Source organism: Corvus moneduloides, chromosome 10 (assembly GCF_009650955.1).
Source record: "Corvus moneduloides isolate bCorMon1 chromosome 10, bCorMon1.pri, whole genome shotgun sequence".
Lineage (NCBI taxonomy): Eukaryota > Metazoa > Chordata > Aves > Passeriformes > Corvidae > Corvus > Corvus moneduloides.
The window spans coordinates 26,845,429-26,863,689 of record NC_045485.1 but is presented as its reverse complement, the minus strand read 5'-3'; the positions used below and the strand labels follow the sequence as shown (position 1 = coordinate 26,863,689).

Sequence of the window (18,261 nt, the reverse complement as noted above, 5' to 3'; positions counted from 1 at the left end):
AGAGCTCCGGGAGCATCCCCTGGGCCCTCCCAGCCGTGTCCGTTCCTGCTCGTGGGGGCTGTTGCAACACCAGGACGTGGCGTGTGAGTTGTTCCGATTGTTCCTGCTGATACTCAGGGTTTATCCGTGTCTGCTGTTGCTCCATGAACTGCAATCGGCCGGGCTGGGTGGGATCAGACGGAGCTGCCTCGCTCCATCACCGGGGCTGAGCTTCCAGGGAGCGCTGGCTGCTCTTCCCAGGCTGTTCCCCGTGTCCTTCCCCTCTCCACGCACTCGCAGCCTCTCCCTGCAGCCCGCCGGGCTCTCCCGAGGGGCTGCACCGCAGCTGAGGAGCTCTAATGGCTCATTTGTCACTGATAAGGCTGCGATAACACCGCCAGAGCAGCACTGGATGTACAAACGCTGCCAGTGTTTGTTCTCAGCCGCGACCTCTGCACGGCACGGGCTGCCCAGGGCACGGGCTGGCCGCAGCCTCGGCCAGGGGCACACCAGTCGGACGCAAACCTTGGGAAAACGGGAATAAGGTGCCAGCGGGGGCCCAGGCTGAGCTCCCCAGCAGAAGCGGTCCCTCCACAGCCCCGGGGAGCAAAGCTCAGCCTGAACTCCTCTGAGTGTCCCAGCCAGGGGCAGAGAATGTGGTGAGGCGCCGAGGAGCTGTGGGACACCGTGATGCCTCCAAAATCCTCATCATCTCCAGTGGGCAATGCGAGGATGCAAGGAAGGAAAAGGCAGGATTCATCTCCCTGGCTCTCAGGGATGCAGCACCAAACACCCCACTCCTGCTCCAGGAGCATCCACCATCCCTGAAGTGTTCAAGATGTGGCACTTGGAGATGAGGTTTAGTGGGAATGGGGGTACCTGGTCGAAGGTTGGAATTGGCAGCTTCTCCAAGCCTGGCCTGGAAGTGCCACATGAGCGTCAGCTGCTCCCGTGAGCGCCGTGCTCCTGGGTTGGTGTTGCAAACATCTGGCAGGCCGCTGTTTGTTTGTTTCTCCACCTCACACACATTTTCGTCATTTCTGCTGGGGATGCTCCGGGGAGGCCTCGGTGCTCTGTGCTCCACAGGAAGCCAGTCTAGCCAGGGCAAATCTGGGCTTGCTTTGGGAGGGAAGTCGGGAAGAATGAATATTTGCCCTGTGGCACCAATTTCCTGTCTAGCATTCTCCAAAACACAGCTGGAGAAGGCCCAGGAACACAGATGTGTGTGTGTGTGTGTGTGCCTGGCACCCTCCTGGCAGGGCTGGGAAGGAACCTTTGCTCTTCCCCTCCTCTTGTCAGAGCCCTTCGTCCTTCAGAATTCCCAGAATCAGCACTTTGCCGGGGAGCTCTTCTCCTCGGGAAACACCAGTTCATTATTCTGTTTAATGTCCCATCTGGCCCACGTGGGAAAACGCAGATGCTGCCTCAGGACAAGGAGTGATGCAATGGATGGGCTGGGAGGGAGGTCTGGCGGCTCCGGCCACTGCCGGCGATCCCAGAGCCCCCCCGGGCTGGGCAGGCACCTCCACACTGCCTGAGCTTTAATTGACAGTGAGTTGAAATGATTTCCTTTATGAGGCTGATGAGTGGTAGCTCAGTGCCATGTCCACTGCTGACATCCCAGTGGGATGGGAGGACAGAGGAATGGATGCTTGTTGCTGTGTAGTTACAATAATAACCAAAAACCACCCCAAACCTGATTTATTTTAAGTGTGCCTTATCTATACATAAAATCTTGTTGTGGGCTTCATGTAAAAGGCTTTTGATGCCTCAGGTTTGACATGTGTCATGAGTACAGGTTTTACAGGATCACAGAACATCCCGAGTTGGAAGGGACTCACAAGCATCGTCGAGTCCAACTCCTGGCCCTGCACAGGACAATCCCAACATCCCAGCACATTCTATCTGATCACATCCTATGATTCCCACAACATCAGCTAATGAAAGCCAGCTTCATGTGGCCCCAAACAAAACCTCTCATCCACATTTTCACCTTCCTTCTCATGAAACTTATTTGAGAAAGCCTTTCTTTGTCACCTCAGAAACTGCTGGCAGTTGGTGGTTGTGGTTATGGAAATGCTTTATTTGAATAGTTATGGGAACAAGTTTCAGCCGAGGGCTTGGTTTGGCTCCAGCCCCGTCCTGGCAGCGCTGGAGCAGCTCTGGAAGCACTGGATGGATCATCCTGGCTCTAAGAGGCTCAGGGTCCAGCTGAGAGCAGCACTCTCAGGTGTGAGCAGGGGCAGGATTAGCTGGGGAGCACAGCAGAGTGCTCAGATTAGCTCTGCCGGGGGTACAGGCCCAGGGGGGAGATGCCACATCCCCGTGGAGCCCCTGATCGCTCCTGACACCGCGCTCCCGCCCGGAGCAGCCGCGGTGGCAGGGACACCTCGGTCTGCACGCCAACCACGGGCACCAACATCCTCCAGCCTCCTCCAGCAGCAGCTGGGATTTGTTCTGATCTCATCACTCCTCGAGGGCTGAGTCAGGATCAGAAACCCCAGCCTGGTTTGGGTTGGGAGCGACCTTAAAGCTCCTCCTGTTCCCTCCCTGCCCTGGGCAGGGCCACCTTCCCCAGACCATGTTGTTCAGAATTTAAATCTTACTTACAAATCAAATACATGCTGAAATTCAAGTGCTCTCCTGATACCGTTGGGGGTTTGGATTTTATTCTTCTTTTCCTATTAAATCATGTGATGTGACAGCATAAATAATGTGACTGAGCGTCTTTGGCAATCTGGTCATCTGCAGCGTGTCTCGAGGCTTTTGAGGGGGGGTAAAGCCAGAATAGCTGTGGCTGTTGGACTGAGCAAAGCTGTGGAAAGGAGATCAGTACCTGGTTGCACAAATAAGTTGATTTTTTCCATCTTCCAGGGTCTGTTTTCCTTTTGCTGTGTCTCTGTAAGGCCAATTAGCATTAATGGGAGTTGTATAAACAGACCCTTACAGGAGGACCTCATTAGCTCTTTCTTCCTGTGGTTTTCATTCCAAGTTGCTAAGTTCTATGGCTCAGCAAGAATGCTAAAAAATATGGAAAAGTAATGCTGGCTATTGCCGTACTGAAGTGCTTACTGAGTGAATTTCATGAGTCAGGTTTGGGAATGGATTGGCAGGTCCATAAGTAACCAGAACTCTGGAAAATCCATACCAAGAAAACCTGATCAGCCAGCTGTATAAATATCCCGCTGACCTCTTCCTCTTGGACAGCATAATTCCTGGGAAACTGTTTCCAAGGGAAAACCACGAGAAATTCTCACAGCCTTTGCCTTCCCAACCTGCCAAAGAGGCGTTTGCAAGGGAGTCACACACGGGCGCAGGCCCAGAGGATCTCCTGGGGTCAGCAGTGCTGCAAGGATTGCTGATTTCCTGGGATAATTGTGAGTCCCAACCATCCTCCATCCAAGTGAGCTGGGATTTTTGTGGGTGTTGTGTATTTAATTCAACTGTGAGAAACCTACAGCCCCTGACATCACTTCCCTGGCCTAGGGATGTTTGATTTTTCCCACGTTATGGTGGGATAATGAGATGTGTTTTCCTGTGTGGGAGACCAAGGGGCCCTCAGGCAGGAAAGATCCTTCCCTCTTTCCTCTTCTCCCTGTGAGTTTGAGGGGGTGTAACGGCACGAGGGACCTGGGTTGCATCAGAGTGTGAATTTGCAGGTCAGACAGTGAAATATCTGAATTCCAAATCTATCCTTGTGGCTTAATTATCAGGATCATGGGATAAATGAACATGGTTGAGCAGGAATGACAGAACTGTGAGGGAGAACACGGAGGTTGGGAAATGCCCTCTTTTTTACAGGCACGTTTTGGAAATCTTAAATAAATGTAGGATTTAAACAGAGAAATGTCCCTGTGCAGTAGCTATTTTGATATTCCCAGCTCACCTTCCAAGCCCCGTTGTTTCGAAATGAGCTCTGGGGGTTGAATTTAACATCCTTGCTTTCAAAAAACCAAGCACACAAAAGGACAAGGTTTCCTTTCTCGTTTTTACTGCTGTTTCCAGCCCAGCTCTGTAATGCTATTTTTAGAACCGTGTGTTTTAATGCTGTGGCATGAATTGCTGGGTTTTCCTCTGGCTGATATAAAATAGAGGATCTGCACTTTGGTATTAGCAGTCAGCCAGGAAATCCGTGCCTGGTGCCAGAAATGGGCCTTCCTTCATAAATCTGTATTTATTTTCATTTTCTTGTGCAGCAGTGACGTGCCAGATCAGCTGTGCTGGTGTCCTGACACGTTCTGTAGTGCCATGGAACAGGGGAGGCTGGCCTGGAAACCAGAGACAGGATTTGCTTCTGATTCACTGGGGACACACACGGCTGGGAAACGCTGGTTTTCAGGGAATCAGGGATGGGACTGTTTTCTGATCCCCATAAAGAACTGGCAAAAGGCACTTCCACAGGGAGCTTCACACGTTTGCAAACATAAGTGATCAATCCTGTCTGATTGCCCTTAACCTTTTATTGATCATAGATTTATTACAAAGCAGGAAAGCTGTAATCCAGTGGGCTGAAATCAATGGAACAATCCCTGAGAGTGTCCAAGGCCAGGCGGGACGGGGCTTGGAGCAACCTGGGATGGTGGAAGGTGTCCCTGCCCATGGCGGGGGAATGAGATGAACTTTAATGTCTCTCCCAACCCAAACCATTCCATGATTCTATAATCCAGAGATCTGCATGCTCTTTCAGCTTGGCCTGTCTGAGCAAACTTCTCTTTCAGTGGAAAATGAGGATTATTCTGCCAATTTATCCGTTTCACCATCCCTGGAGGTGCCAAGGAAGGCCTGGCATGGCACTCAGTGCTCTGGGCTGGTGACAAGGTGGGGATTGGGTACAGGTTGGATTCGGTCTTGGAGGGCTTTTCCAGCCTCAATGATTCTGTGATTCTAGAGTTCAATCCACATTCTGTGCAGGCTGTGAAGGAGAAAGGCTCTGTAAATATAACCTAGAATTACACTTCTCTCTGGATCCGAGTTAATTCCCAAAACTCCCATGTCCTGCTGCTGCTCTGGCTGGTCCCTTCCTCTCCACTGGGGAGGCTTTACAGGGTAAGGGTCACATTAAGCACTTTCTAAGTTCTATTTTTGAGAGTTCTGAAAGGTGACACCTGTGTGGAGTCATTGCCATCCTTAAAATAAACGGGGTGGCAGCTCCGGGCACTGTGACACTGGTGGTGAACAGGGACACACACAGCATGGGGGGAATGGGACTGGCTCTTATCAGGGTTTCAGAGCACCAGGTACCATGGAGCTTAATCCTGACAGGGCCTCAAGGTGTGACAGCTCAATAAATATTGAATGTGCCCTTAATCTCGGGGTGGGGAGTGCTGTACCCCCAGCAGGAAGTGCCAATCCTCCCTTTGTGAGCGCAAGATACTACAGTGAGTATCTCCCACCATATCAGCCCAGATATGGGAAGTGTACTCAGAGGGATATTGCACAAAGAGCAAACAGCAGCAGGGAGAGCTTTTGTTCCGCAGGCACCGAGCCCAGGTCAGCTGGTGACACACTGCAGAGCTCCCAAAATTGCAGGCTTGGTGTCAGATCTGACTTGGATCTGGAAAAGGGAGGTTCTCTCCCCAAAAAGAGGGGCTAAGTGTGGTGCCCTCCCACAGAGGAATGGGGAGAAGGAAGAGTGCAGGGACAGCAGGACACGTTGTGTCCCTGTGAGCTGATCCCAGCGCTGAGCACCCCAAATCCTGCTGGGGGACGTGGCTCTCACCCCGCACACCTTGTGGAACAACCCACGGCCCTTCCTCTCACCCTTGGAAGAAAGGCCAGCACATAAAGGTCAGGGAGCTTAGGTTTGTGTGTAACTCTGGATTCTGCAGGGAAGACAAACAGTGCTCGTGAGAGGAGGCTGCAGTGTGGGCTGCCAGGTTGGTTGCTGTGTGTGGGTTTCCCGTGGCGCAGCCGTGACTGATGCCCTGTGACAGCCCGTGCGTGGCGCCTGCTGCTCTGCTGGTGCAGCTGGGGACTCTGTCGCTTCTCACCATCACCACACGACAGCAAAACTCTTTGGGAATGGAATTTTCGGCGATGAAATGGAGGCTCACGAAAGCACTTGCCACAACCGCTGGGAATAAACTCACTTTTAGTTTATTCACAGCATTGTGAAAAAATGGTGAATTCTGTAGTGCACTGTCCCTGCGTGGTGTGATGGGGGTGTGGGGTCCTGAGTGAAACCTTTGGTTTTAAGCTATCAGCTGCTGCACTTGAAGAGGGACCCACAGAGTGTGGCAGCACCCTGAGTCCCTGTAGGAACCCCAGGTCCAGCCTGACTTCCCAGCAAAGCTTGGTCTTGCACAGTGATGAGATCACAGAATCCCTGGGGCTGGAAAAGCCCTCCCAGACCATTGAGTCCAAGCTGTGCCCGATCCCCACCTTGTCCGCAGCCCAGAGCACTGAGTGTCCAGGCCTTCCTTGGACACCTCCAGGGATAGAGACTCCAAACCTCCCTGGGCAGCCCCTGCCAATGTTTAACCCTCTCCATTACTAAATTCCCCCTCATGTCCACCCTGAGCCTGCCCTGGCCCAGCCTGAGGCCGTTCCCTCTCCTCCTGTCCCTGTTCCCTGGGAGCAGAGCCCGACCCCCCCGGCTGCCCCCTCCTGTCAGGGACTTGTGCAGAGCCACAAGGTCCCCCCTGAGCCTCCTTTGCTCCAGGCTGAGCCCCTTCCCCAGCTCTCTCAGCCTGCCTCACAGGACTGACTCTGGATGTGGGTCATTGTTGCGATTCCCTGGGGAGCAGTTTCACCCCGTGACACACCTGGGCCACCTTTGGTGTGCCCTCCCTCCTACCCTGGTGGCTGCAGGCTCCGGGGGCCTTTGGCAAAGGGCAGGCTGTGCCTGAATCTCCTCCCAGCCCTCCTGCACCGCAGCATCCCGCGGCAGGACCGGGCTCTGTGCTGGCTGGGAAGCTCTTCAGCTCACAGAAACCCTCTGGCAAAGTGTTATCGCCACGGTGTGTCAACACGGCTTCGAAATGGTGGCTGCAGGTCACCAGGGATGGGGACAAAGCTGCTGGTGACATGTTGTGTAAACAGGAAGAAAATCTGCCTGTTCCCTCGGTGACTCCATAGTGATCGGGAAACACTGTCCCGTTTCACAAGCCTCCCCGGCCTCTCACGGGTCACAAACACGGTTTGCTTTCCCCAGGAGCCACGGACACCTCTTTGTGTGCCTCTGACAACACAGAATCACAGCTGCTCGGGCTGGAGAGGACCTTAAAACTCAGGGACCCCTGCCAGGGAGTCCCCACTCTTGCTCCCAAACATCTCAACAGTTCTGGGCCTTCTGCTGGCAGCTGTGCCAAGGTCATCAATAGCTTTTATTCTGGATAAATCACAAAGAAACCTAAAGCTTTTAAAGCAATTTTATCTAAAATCTCCTTTCTTAAACCATTTAGGATACTTTCAAATAGCAAACAGCTTATGGAAACCACCACTTGCTGACAGATTCACAGGAATGGGGGCAAAGTTTGTGATGCTGAGTAGTGCTAGAGGAGACCCAAAACAACCACCCTGAGGGATCTGCAGCTCCTTGTGCAGGGTTCTGGTGCAAACCCATCAGAAACCAGCCAGCACGGTGAGGTGGTGACTGCCACAGTCCCTGCACCTCCCTGAGCTCCACAAGCTGCCAGCTCACCTGGCATCAGAGCCACAGGTCACCTCAGGTGGCCTTAGGCCATGATGGCCGAGCTCTTGGTCAGGACAGTACAGAGGCAGAGTCAAGTCCAACTCCTTTGGCCATCACCCCCTCCCAGTATTCACCTTTAGATGCCAGAAATAACCATCTTTGCACTTCAGTAAACATTATCTATATTTGGATGTTAGCTGGGGGTCTTGCCCTTACTCCTTTTGAAGTCAGTGGGTTTGACAGATGAGGAAATGGGTTCTAAAGCAAAGCAAGAAAAATCTTATTCCACCTTATTTTCATCCCAGTTCCGCACATAGAAGGGTAGGGCTGCTTTTTAACAAGTCTGTTGTAGCAACAGCCTGCAATCAACACACATGTGCTGTTATCTCTTTGTGGGAGATAAATTTAAATTGTCGGGCCATGCCATGGAAATGCAACATTTGCATTTTCCTCTCAGGATGTGCCAGGACACTGCAGGGCAATCGCAAAGCAGGAGTTGGGCACTGAAGTGAGGTGGAGGAAGGAGCAGCCTGAGCTCCTGCCAAGCACTATATGCTGCTGTTTAAAAGTATTTCAGAGGGGATGGAGGGGAGCGCAAGCAAAGCTCCAGAACCGTGTCAGCAGTAGGTATCATAACACAATCTCAGGGCTTGCAAAGACTCTCCTCACTATTCCTCATTTGTGTGGCTAATCCCACTCCCTTTGCTGTTGGCTGGGAGACCCAGGGATTGTTTTTGCATGCTGGGTCTCAGAATGATGCACACCCGCACTGATCTTGCCTCCTGGATTCAAGTCAGCCCCACCATCCTCCTTGGGATGCTCCATGCCCTAAACGTCCCGGTTTCCTTCAGTTGTGTTTTCTCTTTATCTTTTCGTGCTCTACAGTGACTCCACAGTTCCTTCATCACTGCCTGGTGCTTCTTCCAGTAGCTCACCAAGGCTGCAACATCTGTCTTGTTTCATCCATCCCTGTCCCCTTCCAGGGGGGAGGTCTTGGTGTGCAGTTTCTGTTTTGGCAGGATTTTCAGGTTTGGTTTTTTTTAAAGCCAGCAGTAGAAACATTGCCCTCCCTCCAGCTCCTGTGTTTCAATTAGGAAAGAGCAGATTGCTGGTGGCTGGGGGGAACAGGGAAGATTGATGGGGTTTCTGCAATCCCATGGGAGTTCCCTGGCAGGCTCCTGGGAAACTGCTGAGTCCTGCACGGATGAACCTCACCCTCATGGTAACAGTTCTGTTTTGCCTAAGGAGGTATCAGGAGTGCCACCATCACTGTCATCCAGGAGCATTAGGAGATCTTATAGATATGCCCTTGAATGCCTAAAAATAGAGAACAAAACCTCCAACCCCTCTGCACCATTTCCCAGGGGGTTGGGCTTTTGCTTCGACGTTTTGACAGGACAAGAGGAGGTTCAGGTTAGACATCAGGAGGAATTTCTCCATGGAAAGGGTTGTTCAGCATTGCCCAAGGAGGTGGTGGAGTCCCCATCCCTGGAGGTGTCCAAGGAATGACCGGATGTGGCACTCAGGGCTCTGGACTGGTGGTATTTGGTCAGTCAAAGGTTGGACTCAGCCCTGGAGATCTTTTCCAGTTCTAATTATTCTGTGATTCCCTCCCCACATCCCATCCTGCTGACTGCTCCGTGCCCTCTGGCCCTCTGTGCCCGTTCCTGACTGCTGGAGCTGCCTGTGTGCTCTGCATTCCCTCCTCTCTCCAGCCCTGTGTCTGTGATGCTTTTCCTGGCACCCTTCCCAAGTTCTCTTGCTGCCAAGTCAGACTCAGTACAAGCGTCTTGTATTCCCTTTCAAATCCTTTCCTATCGTGGCAAATAAACCCACTGTCCTCCACACACACACTCCTGATATTATCCTTGACAGCTCTTCACTTCTGGCACTCAGCTGCTGCTTAATCATATGGTTTCTTTCTCTGAGTCACCTCATGTGCTCTTGCAGCCAAGAGCTTGACTTTGATTTGGCAATGTCACGGCAGGAGCACGTCCCTCGGGATCCCATGGCTGCCCCGCATGTCCCACTGTCACCAGCACGCTCCTCTGTGCTCTGCTCCGGGCCGGCACCGGTGCCTCTGGAGAGCAGGACCATCGCCTCCCCTCTGCCTTCCCGCACACACCACCGGCACCCTGCTCCACCCCGCTTTTCCCGATTTTATCATTTCCCTGCTGCTTTGCAGGGTTTCTGTTCTTTGCACAGAGCGACCTGCCTGACCTTGACTCCCAGGTAGCCCTGGCGCTCAGATCCCTTCTCCAAACATCCTTCCACTGAGGCCCCTCTCCCCCCACGCTCTCGTCCTCGTGACATTTGCAAAGAGGGGGCAAGCAGAGCAAACCAAACAACTCCAGCAAATATCGCTGGAAAAGGGGAACTAACGTGATGTGCAGGGAGCACCGGGAATAACCTGGCTGCCTTCCGAGCCCTGTCCTTCCCCTGACCCCTCCTGCCGCACGTCTGCTCCACGCTGCGGGCCCGGCACGGGACCCCCCGCTCCTCCCCAAATCCCCCGTGTACCTACGGAGCGATAACCGAGCTCTGCTCCTCCTTAGGAAAACAACCGGAGCTTCCCAGAGGAGCTGTTTGCAGACAACGCTGCAAAACCGCTTCCCCGCGCCGCTCTTTGTACTGAGCAAATAAAAGGGCAGCCTAAAGCGAGAGGGCTGGGATAAAAGTTGGATTTCTCATTGTCCAGGGAATGCTGCAGGTGTGGACGCACCTATTCACCCTCCCAGCCCCTCGGCCGGTCCCGCTTTGTGCGAAGAGGGTGTTGGTGTTTATTGCCTTTTTCCCCAGCTGCCCACTGGCACGGACTTTGCTCCTCCGGGCTGGGATTTCTAAGCAGCGGGAGGCTTTCCACGTGTGTTTGAGAAGGTACAAAGCCTGCCGGAAAACAATGGAAATAGCTGCCTTATGACTGCTGCGTGTCACGCACTCGGTTCTTGCCCGTTCGTTTGTCCTTGGAGCTGCTCGCGCCGCCTGGAACCTGATCCCGAGCGGTGCCGGGCGCTGGGGCTGGCACGAACACCGGCACCGTGCCATGGGGACAGACACGGCCGCGCTCCGGCCCGGCCGGAGCTCCAGGCCTCGGGCAGGGGCTGACGGACCGCTCTCGGCCCACCGCAGCCCGGAGCCACCGTGGATGTGTGGAGCGGGCCGTGGGTTCCATGAGGAGTGGGGGGTTTGTGGGGGCTTCCTGCTGGGAGGAGACAGCTGCTTCAGAGCTGTGTGCGGTGGGAGCAGCTTCTCCCGTGCTCTGCTTCCCACAGGGTCCCGGCCTGGGAGCATCTCGGCTGGCTCAGCATGGCCCTGTCTGGTTCTCCACACCTCCAGGACAGGATCTCCGTCGGACAGGCTCCCGATGTGCAAGCTCCCCTCAGACCCCAAGGACAGGATCTCCTTTATTTCCCCTACGATAGTCTCCCCTCAGCCCCCCCCGGACTGAATCCTCTCATCCAGAGGCTCCCCTTTGTCCAATCTCCCTTCAGGTCGCCAAGCACAGGATCGCCTCCATTTCCCCCAGCACTGGATCCCCTCACCTGCTCCTTCAGGACAGGCTCTCCTCAGCCCCCTCCAACAACAGGATCCCCAGGACTTGATCCCCTCAGCCCCCCTCAACCACAGCATCCCCAAGACTGGATTCCTTCAAGTCCCTCCGGCCAAGCCCCCTTGAGCCCCTCCTCAGCGGGCACAGCCGCGGCGGGCCGAGATGCGGCAGGCTCCGTTCCCCCGTCCCTCGCTGCGTGCTGCCGCCTGCCTTCCCCCCTGCCCTACCCCGCGCTCCCCCCTCGCTCGCCGCCCGCGGTGATCCAAGCTGAGCTCACGGCCGCGCCTCACGACACCCTGGCCCGGCACGTCAGCCCTGCCATCGCGTGAGAGCCGCCGCCCCCCCGCCCGCCGCCATCACGCACGGCGGGAACAGCTGCCGGCACGGCTCGGCCAGACCCCTCTCCCAGACCCCGCTCCCAGCCAAGGCGGGCCCTCGCCAGCTCCTATTAATGCAGATCTTAATTAATGACCCCCGCGGGGGGCGAGCCGTCCTTCACACGCAACACATTTCCCCCCCCCTTCGCCCGCGCCTGGCGTGGAAGCAAGAGGTTAAAATGGAGGCGGGGGCGTGAGGCGATTGCCAAGGCGGGATTAGCGCGGCTCGGAGCTCGGCACGCAAAGGGGGACGGGGCACGGTGGCCACACGCGAGGGACCCGAGGTGACACGCGTGGCATCGCCGTGCAAAGCCGGGGGGGCGACGGAGGGCACCGAGCGCCGCCCCCCCGGCTTTGCATCCCTGTGTTGAGACAGCACCTCCTCACTTATTCCCTCTCCTTGAATAGTAAAATTCACTATTCAACCCCCCTATTCAAGCAATTTTCCCCTTTTTTCACGTAAGTCACTATTTTCTTCAATCCAGCTTCTCTACTCCTGCAATTTTCTTCCATTTCCCGCTAAAATTCACTATTTTCTTCAATCCAGCCCCCCTTACTGATGCAATTTTCCTTTTTTTTCCCCCAATAAACCCTTCGTTTCTATCCCCTAAAATTCACTACTTCCTTCAATCCAATCCCCTTATTCCGCTCCCAACCTTACTGATGCTTCACCTCAGAGATGAGTCCTGCATAAGTTAAGGTCACCTTGTCTTTTTGCCATGGCCTGTTCCCAGTTTTGTGTGCGTGTGTCCCTAAATTATGGTTTTGGGGGTGTATTGTTTTAGATAAGACTGCAGGGAATTGCTTTTTGTGGGTGTAGGAATTGCTTTGGGGATATAGGAATTGCCGTGGAGATATAGGAATTGCTTTGAGGATATAGGAATTGCTTTGGGCAGATGGTCCATGCTGTGCCATAAAGCCGAGTCCCAACAGCGACTGGGTTTTGGAAGAAACAGGAACCCACTGGCGATGGAAAGAAAGGCAGAATGTGGAATTAATCCCGCTGGAACTCCCCAATCTCGCTGCCATCCTTCCCTGGTTTATTTTTTTTCGTGGCCGTGTGTGCGCTCCAGTGGATCTCACTGGGAGCTGGCGGCACGCGGATGGTTCATCCCGAGGTTGAGCTCGCGCCTCGGGTGTGACACGCAGATGACCCAGCTGGCAGGGCCAGATTTGGGGTGGTAGGGACTAATTGGGGGTGGCGGGGGTGGCTTTGGGGTGTTAGAGCCGAATTTGGGCTGGAAGGGCTGAATTAGGGGTCTCAGGTCCAGGTTTGGGGTGTCAAGGTTAAATTTGGGCTGTCTGGGAGGGCTGGCTTGGGGGGGGCAGGGGTGGTTTTGGGGTGTCAGCACAGAATTTGGGGTGTCAGGGACGGGTTTGGGATGTCAGGGCCAAATTCGGGACATGAGGGTGGCTTTAGCATGTCAAGGGTGGCTTCGGGGAGGCAGGGCCAAATTTGGGGTGGCAGGGATGAATTTGGGGTGCTGGGGGGGGGGGACAGTTTTGGGGTGCCAGGGCCGAAAATGGGATGTCAGAATTTGTCCTTGAGGTGTCAGGGTTTGGCTTTGGGGTATCGGGGGGCTTTGGGGTGTCAGGGCAGAATTTGGGGTGTCAAGGTTTGGCTTTGGTGCGTCAAGGCCGAATCTGGGATGTCGGGGCCGGCTTTCGGGATGTCAGAAGTGGCTTTGGGGAGCCAGGGGGGCTTTGGCGTTTCAGGGCTGGCTTTGGGGGGCCAGGGAGGCCTTTGGGGCGAACTGAACACGGGCCCCGCTCGCCTCGCCCCCCTCGCCGCCCTCACCTCAGCCCCCGGACGCGCACGCGCCGTTGCCGCGGTGACGGCGGACGCCGCGGCCACAAAATGGCGGCGGCCGCCGCGCCCCCCCCGCCCCTGACGGGTCCCCCCTCCCGGGACCCCGGCGGGCTCTGAGCCCCGAGCCCCGGCCGCTCCCGGACCCCGCCGCTCCCGGACCCCGCCGCCGAGCCTGCGGGAGGCCATGGAGCGGCGCGGCCCCGTCCACGCGCTGCCCGAGGAGATCCGCAAGGTACGAGCTGTGGAAATGGCAAACGCCAACATTCGGAGAGCAGCTCCTGCAGCGGTTCAGAGATGCTGCGCAGGCCTGTGAGCACCGGTACATTATCTGTGCGTTTTGGTCCTGGGTGAGGTCGGGTGTTGGGTTTCCTCGCTCTTTGTGCGGTGTAATTACAGTAATTCTATAGGAGCTCTGCAGAGGAGCACCTGAGTCTGTGCCGGTGTTGTCGCTGCAGGTGAGTCTTGGAGAACACCTCGCCCTGTGCCGTGTTGTCACTGCAGGTGAGTCTCAGATTTCCCCTGTTCTGACATGTTTTGCTGCCGGGAGTCTGGAAGGACTGCAGAGCATGACACGTTCCAGAGGAGTATCAACACACAGAGGCACGGAATATTCCCCGTCATCTTCTTCCCTCGTATCTTTGCGTGTTCTTTTGTTTGGGAGACAGATTATTGCCAGTGTAACAGTGCTGCTGTTTATATGGCTCAGTTTAGGAGGAGGCTCCGCTCAAGTGGAACAGGAGTCACTTTTTGTAGCACTATCAGGTTTTCACTCTGGCAGTACAACAGCCAGCCGTCCTTATTCCCCTGTCTGCAGCTCATAATTGACAAGTCATTTAAAGGCTTTGTGTACTCAGCCTGGAGAAATTCTCCCTGAATTAGTCCAGGAAACTGTTCAGACAATTTCTGAGAATTCAAGGATGCCTAAGACAGACAAAGAAAGGGAAAAGGAATACTTACCCTTAAGAAAGAGAAAGGGAAGAAGCTGGGATGCTTTCGGACTCATGAGCAGCTGTTTTGGTAGCAGGAAGGATCCCAGTAAGTTTTTTATTTAGCAGTTAGTTTTTTAGGCCCAACAGGGTAAGGTGGCCAGCAAAAATCAGTGTAAGCTTCTCACAGAAACAGTTGTACCAAACTGTTGGATGAGGGAATTCTTCTGGAGCTGGTTACTGCTTAATATTTCCTTTAGTGACTTAAAGCTGCAGTTTGGATCTGTTCCCGAGCCAGTTCCTGATCCATGTGCTAGGCATATGCTGGCACAAGGAGGGAGCAGCAGCCAGGGCAGGCACAGAAGGGCAGTGACATTCATTCTGCCAGCAGCAGTGTCAGTGTCTGATGGTTATAATGGAGCCAGGATCTTGGATTACAATAAGGAATACACTGGTGCCAGTCAGGGAGGGGTGTGAGCACTCTGGGAACAGCATTAAACTCCATATTCTTAGAAAAAATAAGGCATTTAAAATGAATCCAATGCATTGATAGAAAATCCACAATAACCTCCTAGCAGTGAGGTCTGTAATCGGGCCATAAGCAGAATAATATTAACAAAGGGATGTTACACAGAAGGAGTCTGTTAATGTATTAGTAGTTTTAATAGATCAATAATTGTAATAGGAATCACATGTGAAACTTGGGTCTTCATTGTCCTGCTGTTCAGGGCTGCTGAGGTTTCAGTTCTGAGCTGCAGGCTTTAAAAATAATACTGTGACTGATGGGAATTTAGAAAAGAGCAAAAATAGTAAGGAGCTTAAAAATCGTGTTTCTTAGAGAGGATAATAGAGCTGGGTTTGCTCATTCTGGAAAATATTTGAGGGCACAGTACCTGCTCACAGGTGGAGGGAGATGGTGGTTCCTTTCCAGGTGAAAATGAGTATTTTCCTCACCTTTCTAGATGTGGTTTGGTTGAATGCTCTGAAACTCTGGAGCAGCTCACCCAGGGAGTTGTGGAATTCTCCCAGTGGGACTGTGGGATCATCTTTTCCCTCAGAGTAGAGGATGGGGCCAGCAATCTCTGGAGATCCCTCCTGGGTACATGTTTAATAAAAACTCTGGTGCAGAAGACACAGAATTTCCAGAGATGTACATGGATAGACTTCTGCTGCTGTCCCATCCTCCGTGTGACACGTGTGAGCTCCAAGGCAACGACAGCCCAGGATTTGGGATGAGAAAGTGTCGGGGTTTTACACATCCTGTGCTGTTGCTCATCTCCTCCTCAGCTGACTCGTGTTGTAGCTGCAGCATCGTTACAAGATACTACAAGTCATTCTCACAATTTCCTGTCCTTGTATCTCCTGTCTTTCCTGTGCACATGTTCTCAGTCCCTTCCCATTCTCTGCTGCTCAGATTTAATAGCCTCTCTTTTGGAATCTCTCTTTCAGCTCGCTCCTGACACAGCCGAACTTGTGCCAGCTGTGGTTTGCTCTGCCAGACGGAGCACGTGCTCCCAAGATGGGTTTGCAGGCCAAGGGAACACGTGTGTGTGCAGGGAGCATGTCAGGCACTGTGGCTGCGGCCCAGAGTGAGGGATATTCCCGTGCCAGGCGCTGGTTTGGGATGGATGCTGGAGGCTGGGTTGTGGTGCTCACAGGGGATCCAGGAGCTGCCTCACAGGGCAGGGTGCAGAGCTCTCATTGTTCCTCTCCGTGGAGCTTCACCAGCTGCTTATCGAGGCTTTATTTTAAAGGAAGTTTTAGTCTAGAGGGAAGGAGATTTCTTGGCATTTTGTTAAGGGAATGATGGATGGGAAGGGACATTGGTTCTTCATGTTCTGATCTAATTTGCCTCAGAGAATTGTGTAAAAACTTTTACATGTCCCTGCTTTCTTCTCTCTCTCATTCCTTCTGCTCTCACACCCGTTTCACAACAGATTCATTGCAAGATGGGTGCTAAAGGAAAAAACCAAAATCACCAGGTAAATAAAACATCCACATGTCCGTTATTAAAGTTTGTAGTATTCTTTTGTATTTATAATTGCATACTTCTTGGAAACTAATTGTTAGATCAAAATCACTGGCTTTTAATGCCTATTTTTGATGTATTTTTAATGTATTTGTGTAGAGTTTCTGCAATCAAAGCCTGAGAGGTGTCACAGATCCCAGCAGGGTACAGAAGGAGTTAGTGTTTCCTTGACTCCAATGTCATGGATGTATATTTTTAGGGACTTCTGGTTTTGTTGCTTGGTTAATGTTTTATTTTGGTTTAATTTTTCCTCAAGACTTTTATATTTCACCTTGGTAGTTGTTTTTTGCCAGTGGTAGATGAATCTTTTTTTTGTGCCTGTGAACTTATTAAAGTTCTGTGGAAGTGGGGGGAAGTAGAAGGGAAGATGCAGCTCTGCACTGAAGATCTCCCTGAAATAGGAAACAGAACAGCAACAGAATGACCCAAGTCCTCCCAGCAGCAAACAAAGTTGTATTTAATTTCATATTTTATTTGGCAAAAAAAAATAAGCTTTGTTACCACAAATCATAAAATTAATAGGGCCAAGATACCCTTACAGATGAAGAGTTCTCTCACCCCAGGAGCTGAAGAGCTCACGCCAGGCAGGAACTTTGAGGCTGTTCCCCATCAGGACAGAACGTCCTGTGGTGTCCCCAGAGCATCGTGCACACCACAAGTAGCAAATGGGTGCTCAGTGCCTCTCCCACGTGTGCCGTAGATCGGGCACAGTATGGGCTCTTTACGAGCACATCACGTCAGCTGTCGCTTTTCTTGCTCTCTTTGAACCTGGGCTTGGGGTTTTTTATGAAAGGTTCTGGAACTCACAGTTCCAGCTGTGTTTGGGAGCCCACAAGCCTGTCCCACCCACCAGGACTGGCTGGGCTGGAGTGAACAGCACAACTCTCTGTTTGGGACGTGCAGCATTGCTACCAGCAGGGATTTAAAAGCAGAAATTCCAGTTCGTGCCCTCCAGATAAGCATGGTAGAATGGCAGAGCCCTTTTCAGCATCCTGTTGGCACCTACCTTCTGAATTCTCCTGGAGATGATGTCCCCAGGCTGCTCCAGCGCCCACTGAGGTTTTCAGCACTTGGCTGTAGAATTTGGAATGTTTGGGTGGTGTTGGGGTGTCAGGCTCCAGCTGTGGGAGTGTTCTGAGGGGCTGTGGAGTGCTCTGGGAGTGTGAGAAAATCCTGGAGTGGTTTGGGTTGGAAGGGACCCTAAAGTCCCATGGGCAGGACACCTTCCACTATCCCAGGTGGCTCCAAGCCCCATCCAGCCTGGCCTTGGGCACTGCCAGGGATTGTATCCAGATGGTTCATATTCTCTCCAGTAAGGGAGACTCCACACCCTCTCTAGGCAGTATAGTCAAGCTTTTCTCATTAGACCAGTGCTGTATTCTCCATATCCAAGATTTTCTGACAAAACCAGCGTTGTATTCACTACAATCAAGGTTTTCCACCCTTTCTGCAACCAGTGTCCAAGTGTGCTGCTTGGAACTGGAATCTCCTCACATCCCACGCAGCAGCATGGGGTTGCAGCCAGGAGGGGCTTCCTGACAGTCACACCTTCGGATGCAGAGAGTTTGTCAGGCAAAGGTCTGGTTAACAATGGGCTAAATTATCCTGCATCTGGTGTGTTTTGTCATGAGATGCTTTGTGGCAGCACTCGGGTTGAGTTCTAAGCTGGAGCGTGCTGTGACACGTCCCAAGGAAGCTCGGGAGCTCAGGAAGGGCTGCTGGCCCTGTGCTGGTGTTTGCAGGCTGTGTGAGTGTGAGTGTGAGCAGGGCAGCCCGGGCTGCTGTGAGTCATTGCTCGGCATTCCTCCCGGGCAGCAATGGATTCAGCTACCTGAGCTCCCGGTGCTATTTCCTCTCGTGGCACAGGGATTGTCCCATGGCATGTTTTGAATGAAGCAACGTTCTGGGTTTACTCCCAGCCTGGTTCTCCACTGTTCGTGTATTCAAAGCAAGCCCA

The 18,261-nt window shown here is 53.1% G+C and overlaps 1 protein-coding gene across 8 annotated transcripts in view; it reads left to right on the top strand.

Moving 5' to 3' along the window:
* The first annotated feature begins 13,381 nt into the window (after positions 1-13,381).
* The window catches only part of LEKR1 (leucine, glutamate and lysine rich 1), a 36,041-nt gene continuing 31,161 nt past the window's right edge, over positions 13,382-18,261 (top strand). Inside the window, exons 1-2 of one of the 8 annotated variants that reach the window (XM_032119828.1) lie at positions 13,382-13,581; positions 16,213-16,257. In XM_032119828.1, the coding sequence (XP_031975719.1) occupies positions 13,534-13,581; positions 16,213-16,257 (93 nt within the window). In that variant the 5' untranslated portion in view covers positions 13,382-13,533. Of the gene's footprint in view, positions 13,582-13,608; positions 13,669-14,544; positions 16,258-18,261 lie in introns of those variants that run through there. The other 7 variants (XM_032119819.1, XM_032119824.1, XM_032119820.1 and 4 more) reach the window with 7 other exon arrangements.